This window comes from Mustela erminea, chromosome 8 (assembly GCF_009829155.1).
Source record: "Mustela erminea isolate mMusErm1 chromosome 8, mMusErm1.Pri, whole genome shotgun sequence".
NCBI classification, from domain to species: Eukaryota; Metazoa; Chordata; class Mammalia; order Carnivora; family Mustelidae; genus Mustela; species Mustela erminea.
Window position 1 is genome coordinate 72,954,321 of NC_045621.1, and position 10,001 is coordinate 72,964,321.

At 42.6% G+C, this 10,001-nt stretch overlaps 1 protein-coding gene across 1 annotated transcript in view; it reads right to left on the reverse strand.

Moving 5' to 3' along the window:
* PDE11A (phosphodiesterase 11A) overlaps positions 1-9,733 on the reverse strand; it is a 387,189-nt gene extending 377,456 nt beyond the window's left edge. The window contains exon 1 of the mRNA XM_032356042.1: positions 8,504-9,733. Coding sequence (XP_032211933.1) covers positions 8,504-9,415 — 912 coding nt within the window. The 5' untranslated portion in view covers positions 9,416-9,733. The remainder of the gene's footprint in view (positions 1-8,503) is intronic.
* Positions 9,734-10,001: the final 268 nt, after the last annotated feature.

A 10,001-nucleotide genomic window follows, 5' to 3' on the forward strand; every position in this document is an offset into this window, starting at 1 on the left:
TGCCACCTCCACTTCAGATGTAGGGGTGTTGGTTCATATCTATATACCAAGGGTAGTTGTATTGTTTTACCATTATCTACTTTGTTATTTCAGCTAGGAGGAGGGATGGAGAGGTGGTGTAGCAACCAGCCCAGTTTATTGATGCTAACTATAAGGAATAGAAGGGAAAGAGATAGCTCTCACTTGGACATGCCCCCATGGGCATCTAATAACTATATCTGGGAATGAGCAGTTTGTAAATATAACCATCTCAGAAGTTGAATTTTTTGAGACTTTTTCAGAGTATGGGAAACATAAGAAATGTAATCAATAAACTTGGACGTGCAATGTTGCTAGAAAATAAATAATTACAAGGTTAATCAATATAATCTCTCATGTCTGAAAGACTTTCAGAGAAAAATTCTAACATCTATTAGACCTTACCCTGGAAGGAGTGTTTTACCTTCAAGAAGTTGTATTGAATGAATGAGGTAATCATGAGAAAACTAGAAAATTCAGTTAGCCAGAATGGCCATGCTCCATCTTACACTTTGGCCAAGAAGAAGTTGGCAGCGGGCTCTTGCTAGTTTAGTGTTTGGTTAGTGGCAGTCTATTTTCACCATGGTCTCTACATGGAATGAAGTAAAATTTAAAAATAGATAAACAAATAAAAATGAAGGGGCTGGGGAGACAGGGGTCCAGCAACTAATAAGAAGATCTGATTAATGCAGACAAGCAATTCATAAGCCCTATTTAAAAAAAAAAAAAAATCGACAAGGGATGCCTGGGTGGCTCAGTCATTAAGCGTCTGCCTTCGACTCAAGTCATGATCCCAGGGATCGAGCCCCACATCGGGCTCCCTGCTCAGTGGAAAGCCTGCTTCTCCCTCTCCCACTCCTCCTGCTTGTGTTCCTGCTCTCCCTCACTCTCTCTTTCTTTGTCAAATAAATAAATAAGTAAAATCTTTAAGAAAAAAAAATATACAAAATCAGGTCTAAAGAGCAAAAGATGTGCTCAGGGGATGAAGTTCCTGGTTTAGCTCTCTATATGGCTTGTGCAGTCTGAACTTTGTGCTTAGAGGTGGTTGAATTTACCACATAAAGGGGGTATCATTGTAACTACCCTGTTGAAAAAAATTGCATTAATCCATCTATGACCCATTGCAGAATATGAAGTGAAGAAGTCACAATCTCGATCTTGAGGAATTCATGGTCAAAAGGCAACGTAGTATCCAAAAAGCAATAGTACTATGAAAATAGAAATACATTAAAGCATTATGGAAGATCAAAGAGAGAGAAATCTTGTCTAGTTTGGGTGAGATGGGGCAGGGATTAGCAAGAGCTTCATGAAGTCGGACTTTGAGGGGTGAGAGGATTTAAACTGGCAGAGAAAAGGAGAAGGCAAAGGGACAGTTGTGAGTGTGCATATAATAGTTAGTGGTCAGTAGAGGCCACACCGGGGATGGTGGGCCTGAAGGCTCTGCGGTCCAAAGATCTCCTTTGGAATCCCATCTCTCTCACCACTCACCACCTGAGTGACTTTGAGCAAATCACTCAACCCTTTCAAGCCTCAGTTTCTCCTTCTGTAAGAGGAGGGAGGTAATAGCTACCTCTGGGAATTGTCAAGAGGATTAAACAGAGCATGCTTGCTAATGAACTAATGCCTGTCTCATAATTAGTGCTCCATAAATAGAGTTATTATTAATCCACAGTGGAGTTTCAGTTTGCCTTCTATCATTATGCTTAAATTCTTAAAAAATTGACACCCTTAAAAAGCTCTCAAAGATTCCTCATTTTTTTTCATTTAGATAAAAAAGATTTCTTGTACTAAATTTGCAGTAGCCTAAAGCTATATGTTATGATGGGAAAGAGAATTTATGATTAATGTATAAAACCACTGTTTAGTCAGTGAAATCAACCAATTAATAAGAAACCATTGGAGTTATAGAAAATGCACATTTTTTTTAATACCAGGAGGACTTCTTTACTATTTTAATCCCCAAAATAAATAAAAATAAATTTAGCCTGAATGCCTATAAATGGCCAGGAACCAACATTTCTCCTAAAATATTAGAAACCCAACCCACTCTTTTATGACTAAACAGCTTCTTTTATGATTCAAATTCCACTTTCCAAAAGAACGTGGTTATATTGCAAAACACCACCCTTAAAATAAGTAACGAAAGTGGCAAGTAGTGGATGTCAAGGATCTGGTTGACTTTCCTGTAAAACAACTCAAAGCTATTTCAGAGGAAAGCTTCATATGACTTTTCAACACTATATTAAACATGAAACATTAACTTCCAAATTAAGCCAGGCTTGCAAATAAACAGGTGACCCAAACCTCAGGAACCAAAATAAACTGGTCAGATTCGTAAACATTTAGCTTATGGGTTGGGAAAAAATTAAGTTAACCTTAAATTACCTCCCCAGGATTCTGTAGGAACTGTACTTCTCTGTAATCTATCCTCATGTACAGAGCAGCAAAAGCAATTTGTCACTGTGTTTATCATGATCATGTGTCTGTCAGGAAAGGGGCTGAAACAGCAAATGCTTCCTGCTTCGAGCACAAAATCAATTCTGGTTCTGGCCTAGTGAACATGTGTGTGGGCTTAGGGGAGTTTTGAAAATGCTATGTGCAAGGCTGAAGTAAGAATTCAGGTAACTCCTTTTAAGTGTTGGGGTGTGATCCACGTCTGCCTTTTAAGCAAATCTCAGCAACTCAATCACGGGACCACAGACCCAAGTCTGCCAGCAGTGGCTCATCAGGGAATGAAGCACACTCCTCACTGAATTTCTAGGTAAATGAAATCAATCCCTTCTGAAGCCAAACACATTGAAATGTAGTTATTTTAGTGGAGCATATTCTAAAATGAAATTCATGGACAGTGATTTATAAAATATCATTATTCATATTCTTATTTAATACACAGAATAAATATGGCAGTATAGTAGATAGCATTCTTAAATACAACTTGGGGATCATTTTTGTTTGTTTTCCGTCACTTCTCGTCAAGGATAAGCAATCAGCTCTCCATCCTGCTTGTATTAGGAGAAGGCAAAGCAAGATTTGAATGAGAAACTATGGAGAAAGTGTAGTCCTGGCAGAAAGGAAGAAAAGCACAGAAATAGAAAAGCACAATCCAGGCATTGAAAATGGCACATAATTTAATTAGAATGGAGCTGAGGCCATGTGAGAGGAAGCAGTAGACACTAGGCTGAAATAAAATTGAACCTCTCCACCTAACACTCCAAATGACTCAGACTCAGGGCCAGCTTCATGGACACGTGACTGGTACAGTTGCCAAGGGGCCCCCTGCTTGAGGTTTAATGCTGTACTATATGAAACCCTTAACAATTTTATCTTTGAATTTGCTCTAAGTGAAGCCCAATCGCGCAGTGGCATATGACCCTAAATCTTGAAGCCTTGGCTCACACTCTGTCTTTGCCCGATTGCATGCCCAGGACTGGTTCTTGGTCATTTACCCATGCTCTGTTGTGTCCCGGGTCTCCCTTGGCCTCCCACCTCATCACCCTCCCCTTGTGACCAGGGGCTACAACCATGTCGCCCTGGTTGAGTGAGAGGTCAATACCCTACATCTGCTATTGCCCTCTGGTTGGGATCTGGGTGGGAGTGTGGGGAGGGTCAGGTGCATGTCCCATATCAGCACAGAGAGGAGCAAGATTGTGGTCACCCACACCCAGAGCTGGCAGCATTATGACCAATTAGGGAACTCAATGAGGGCCTCTTACCTATCCCTCAGAGTTTCTCATGAGGGAGCTACCTGTCTGCTGTGGGTCGAGACAGCATACACTTGGGAAGAGAAGATTAACTTCACCCCCAGCCAGGCTCCTGCTTTACCATTTTGTACTACACTCCACATATTATGTAGCTGGCTCTACTTAGAATCCTTAATCACCCAGTTTCTTTTCCTGTTACTGATAACTGTGTCACCCTTCTCCATATCACCCGGGTATTACCAACTTCCCTTCCTCTCAGCCCAACCCCCACTTGCAGAACATCTTCCTTCTGTCCCCTGCTGCCCATTCCTACTGTTCCTGCTTTAGTTCAGTTGTTCATCGTGGCTCCACTAGGCCATCATAATAGACTGTTAATTATTGCCATAGCTTTGAGCCTCCCCCCATTCAATCCATTGGCCACTGCCATTAGGTGACCCAAAACACCACCCTGGTCCTGCTAAAATGTTAAGGGCTCCCTGTAAATGTTGGTCACTGACTGTTAGTAAAATTCATATTCTTTAGTCAGCATTCAAGGTTCTTTCCACTTTTGCCCTCATATTACTTTTGCATGTTCATTGTATAGCATGGGCAATACTCTGGCCAAATGAAACCACTCACTGTACTCTATATGCATTTTGTACTTGCTTATTACTGTCTCTCTGCTGAAGCCATTTTGCTGCACCAGGATCACGACCCCCAGGCCCACAACCATCTCCAATGGTGAAATCTAACCCTTTTTTCAGCTTGAATGGCTCCTCCTCCATGAAGTCTTCCATCATGAGGCCAGTCATAATTGGACTCCATTCTCCTCTGTGACTAATCATTTAGTTTGCAACATTTATTAAGTACAGCACTTGGAATTCACTTATTTGTGTATAGTATATGCCTCTCAGGTATAAATGTTTGGAGGGCAAATATCATGTCCTCTCACCTTTCTAGACCCACAGACCCCCTACCCAGGCCTTAGTCCCCCTACCAGGCCTTAGGTATAATGCATGCTCGGTGTATGTTTGCTGCAACTAATGAATAAATGAATCTGCAGTGTAAACAGACGAGATTTTCTGAAAGCCTGGCACACCTGCAACCCTTCTGCGTCATGCCCTTTCCTCCTCCCAGTTCACCCAACAAAACATCTTGGCTGCTTTTCAGACCCAAAGCCCATCAAACACCTGTATTGTCATTATCAACACTAACAAAAATATCTCACACTTTTTATTAATGTTTAAAGTGCTATATTCTGAATGCTCGGAATAATCTCAAAGAGAACACCTGTTACTTGAGTGCTCTTATTTTCAACCTCTTGAGGGCAATTTTTTCATTACTATATTAAAGTGGGCTGTTAAATAACTTATAACTGTTGGAGGAAAAAAGGTAAATTGCAGTCACTATGATCCATACAGGATAGCTAAAATGAATTTCTATCCACTTGCAATTTTTTTTCTTCTAATTTCAAGTCAGTTTTTTTTTTAGATGAATTGAGGAAAGTAATGAAATAACCTGAGGAGGGTTTTTTGCTGTCAAAACTTGTATTCAACTTTAGCATTTCATTAGTCTACTCTTGACTCCAGAATGTCAGGCTTATTATCATAATTCCAAAAGTATCTTTAATGCTTTTCCCTCACTCATATTCTGAACCCACGAAAATCATGAGTCTAATTTTCAAATGATCAAATTTTGAAACTCTGCATGTAAAAATTTCACCTCTGGAAGAAGAAAAAGAATGCTAGTTGAATCTGAGCAAGAAACACCTTAAAAAGATAATAACAAAAACAAAACAAAAACAAAAACAGTTAATAAAGAATCAGAGAGCATGGTTATATTTTTACAAAGAAACTTCAGAATGTTTATATATGATCAGAATTATACCAACACTGTGATAAAAGAACATGCATTTGAAAGGTTGTCAGTTTCCATTAAGAGAAATCTGTAAGAGTCAGAAATGGAAAGGACAGGGTGGGGGGAACGCTAGAATTTAGAAAGGATGCAGCATTAATACAACTCCATAAAAGTTTTATATTGTATGAGTTTCTAAAAGGAACAAAGCATAAAACATTTGATAGGATAGGACAGTGTCAAGTGTTATCAATCACATTTAGAGGAATCTGAAGTAGAGGGTATAAGGGTAGATATTTCTAACTTCCTTGAATGTAAAGATGGTTCTAAAATACTTAATTTAAGGATGGAACATGACTCAGGGCAAGAGTAGGTTGGTCAAAATTGCTGAGTCCACATCTCAGTCCCAGATAAGGAGAAAAACAATTAAAAATGAGATAAAGAAAAAGAATTCTAGCAGACTAGTATCATCGTCATCATAAATTGTTACCATTTCCTGAGCAATTGCAATGTGGCAGGTACTGTTTTAGGGGCTATAATGCAATACTCATTTTACTTTCCAAACAATTACCTTATCTTTGTCATATAGATGTTATTATTCCCATACTGCAGATGAGGAAACTGAGAGAGACTTAGAGATTAAGAAATTCTGAGGGTTTTGAAGGGGCGGGGGGTGGGGGGTTGGGGGAACCAGGTGGTGGGTATTGGAGAAGGCACGGATTGCATGGAGCACTGGGTGTGGTGCAAAAATAATGAATACTGTTATGCTGAAAAACAAAATTAAAATTTAAATTAAAAAAAAAAATTCTCCCAGGTGACACTCATGGTGACTACATATTATGCTGTACCATAACAAAGGGGAAAAAAAGTAATTTTAAAAGAAGAGTAGCATAAAAAATAAAGAAAAACACACCAGGTTAAAAATCTAGAAATATATAATAGAAGCCAGTGTTGAAAAAAAAGAGAAACTTCCTGACCAGGTCAAAATGAAGACAAAGCATGACACAGACAGATCTCAAATTCTCAGCCAATATCACACCCTCCCCCTGCCTGCCTTTTGCCAATCCTCCCTAAAACCTGGCCTTTTCTATAGCCATCACTGCCACCCTGGGGACTCTCCCTTCCCACTGTCAGCTTCCAAATATCAAAGGCAACTTTGCTTTACATTCTGTCCGGAGTACAAGCAGGGCCCGGAAGAAATATCAGCTGCTACAAATCCGATTGTCTGTAACTCTGGTAACACCTCTAGCCACAATCCAAGGCAGCAGGAGGACAAGCCAACTGCTGAAGAAGCTGGGATTTCTGTTCCGGAAGAAAAGATGGTTATGGGGACAATATTAAATATAAGCTGGGAGTTGAAGGAGGAGAGCAAGAAATAAAGACTATAGAAATGGGAGAGTATCAGCTGGGGAAGAATGAGAAAAGTAAAGGCAATGAAGAGAAAGACTGCAGTTCTGGGCTCTTACAAGTGCCATCCAACTAGGAAGGGATTTTTTTTTCCCCAAACGTACAATAAGAATGTGGAATTAATGGGAAGGAAAATACTTTTTGATTGTTCAACTTTTTATAGAATCTTCAACACAGCAACTGTTAAATGTTTTCATTTCTTCTTATGGCTTTTCAAGACCATAGAGAAACAAACACTTGTGAAAGTTCACTTATTGGTTGCTTGATCTAAATCTATCAGCCTTCAAGAGGGTATAATGAATAAGGCACCTAGTCAATAACATCAATGAAGATGGTATTTTGACAGGCATCCCCGACTATGAAAGTGTTATACTGGCAGACACCTCATGAAAATGTGAAACTCGGTTTTAGTCCAAACTATTCCATTTTCTATGTAAAACTGTCAACTTTCAGATGAAATAGAGAAAATTTTGCCCTCATTGTCCTTCCCACCACTCTTCCCTATTCTGAACAACAGCTACCAAACTCTAGAGAAACAGGTAGCTCTGTTAGACCCTGAAAGAAGTGCTCAGCAAATGACCATAAAACTTTCATAACCAAGGATAAGAACTTGTAGTTCTCAGGAACCCTGAAGAAGTCTCATAGACACCACACCCAGTTTCATCATATTCAGTGAAGAGGCACTACAGAAATTAGAACCGATGGGCTTTTGGATCTGGCATCTAATATCAAGTTCAAATTGCCGTGAAAATGAAAGGCTTAGCAATACCAGAAAACAGCATGTTGGGGTTCCTTTTTCACTTGAAACTAGCATGTTTACCCTGCTGATTGCCTTTGGAATTGTTTTAAAAAATTATCAATACTTATTTGTTTCACAAACTAAAAGCCTACTTGCTCAGTCCTGCCAAAAGCTGCCTGCAGAAAATGCTATATTCAAACCTCAGGATAAATAATCCCTCTATTTGTCCAATCTTTCTAAACTCAGTAACAGAAACAATTAAAAAGGCCCATTCTTCCTCTGATTTTCCTCCTCTCTTCCACTTCCCTGCCTTGAAATGTTTGCAACTTTAAGGTAAGGGATGTGAAATAGTTTGGTACTTTGTTTCCTGTCCAACTTCAAAAGAGAATGAAACTTATTACAGTCCCAAAAGACATCAGAGACACCAACATCCCATTTTCTTCAGACTAACACTAGTATTCTGGAGCAGACATTTTTTTCAAGCACCTCACAACTACAGTCTTAAACCATACACTGATATGCTTAAAGACAAGGAATCTTGACAGAGTAACATGTGATATTATTGACTGCAAAATTATCCTTGTGACCTCTGAACTCTTCACAACCCACTGTGTGTTAGGAAAAGACCATTATATCAAAGATGGTGTAGTAACATTCTAACTGGCCCAAACTCAGAAGGAATTTAAGTAGCAAGATTAGTATTGTAAAGAATCTAAATTAATGTGTTCCTGGACGCCAAAGGGTAACAGAAGGCTTAGCTTCCAAGCCAGTGGGGCTCTGGAAGGGGGACAATGCAAAGTCCTACCTGGTAGGCATCAGGAATGTTGACCGTTTCTCCATGCTCCCCGACATAGCCAATGATGCCTTTGCCCCAGGGGACCTGCACCTCATTTGAGTTCTCTGTGCTGCTGCAGGGCAGTAGTGGGGTTCCTGCATGCACATCAAAGAATTTGGAGACCAAGCTCTTCTTGCCAGCAGCTGCTCCTTCCACCAGGAAGAGCGAGCAGCGGTCAGCGTCCACCATGAGGCAGACAAAGATGAGGATCTTGTAGCTCAGGCTGGTAAGGTCAAGGTCATTGGAGATATCCTTGACCAGTTCCAGGAAGAACTGACGCTCATTATGCTTTTTGAGGTGGCACTTGTAGTCCATGGCTGTAGGGGGGTACTGAGGCAGATTCACCCTCGATTCCAGGAGGGCACTGAGAATGTGGGCCGTGGTGGGGGGCAGGGAGCTGGCCTTCCGGAGCAGTGCCCTCCGCCGCACACTGCTCAGGGGCTCCTGGGCCCGGGAGGTCACCTGTTCATCGTAGGTCCTGTTCACGTTGATGGCCTTGGAGCGAGCAAAACTCTTCCTTAGCTCTTTCTGAGAAGCTCTCCGCTGCAGGCTCCCATCGCCCCGGCTGCCACTGGCCCAGCTGGGACTCAGGGGAACCCCACCACAGTCCCCGCCGCCCGGAGCGAGCTGGCTGTTGGCAGAGCTATTTGGTCCAGTGCCACCACCAACACGGCCGCTGCCTGCGCCATCACTGTGAGCCACACTGCTGGTGCCGGCCACTGTGGGCCTTGTGCCTACAGCCCCCTGACTCTCCCGGTGCCTCTGCAGCCACTTCTCCACCATCTCCTGCTTCCCCTTCCGCATCAAGTAATCTTCGAACAACTCTGGGTGTCTGTCCAGGAAAGTTTCCACCTCCCCAAAGTCCAGGTGGGAGGCTGTCATGGTCCCAGACACAGCTTTCACTGCCACTCTACACTTGGACCGAATGTTTGCCTACCCTAGCCCTCTAGCTCGTCCTGCACATGTCTATCCCCACCAGTATCCCCAGCTCGGTGCGAGATTCTGCGGAGCAGCTGAGAGATGCCCCTTGCTTCGGGCTCAGAGAGTGGCTGGCAGGAACCCCACCCCCTCGTCCTGCTACTCCTGCTCCGCACAGGTGCCCCCACTGAGCTGCTGCCGCGGCCACAGTTCCTGTCTGGAAAATCGGAGCTCTAGCTGTCCTCGCTCCGGCTGCCGCCGCCGCCGCCGCTGCCGCTGTAACCGGATGAGTGGACCACTGTGAAAGGGAGGTAGGGCAGGACACGCCCCTGAGTGAGGCACGGAGCCCGGAGGGAGGAAAGGGGTGGGAGGAGGGAGATCGGGCGCCGCACCAGCCAAAGTCCACCGCCCAGGATGCCAGGCGGTTCCTGGAAGAGTCTTTGGACCGCCGGAATCGGCGCCTGGGAACGCGGCCGACTCCTGATTGGAACACGATTAAAGGGGGAAACGCAACCTTGTTCCTTCCACCTCCTTCCTTCCTTACCTCCCC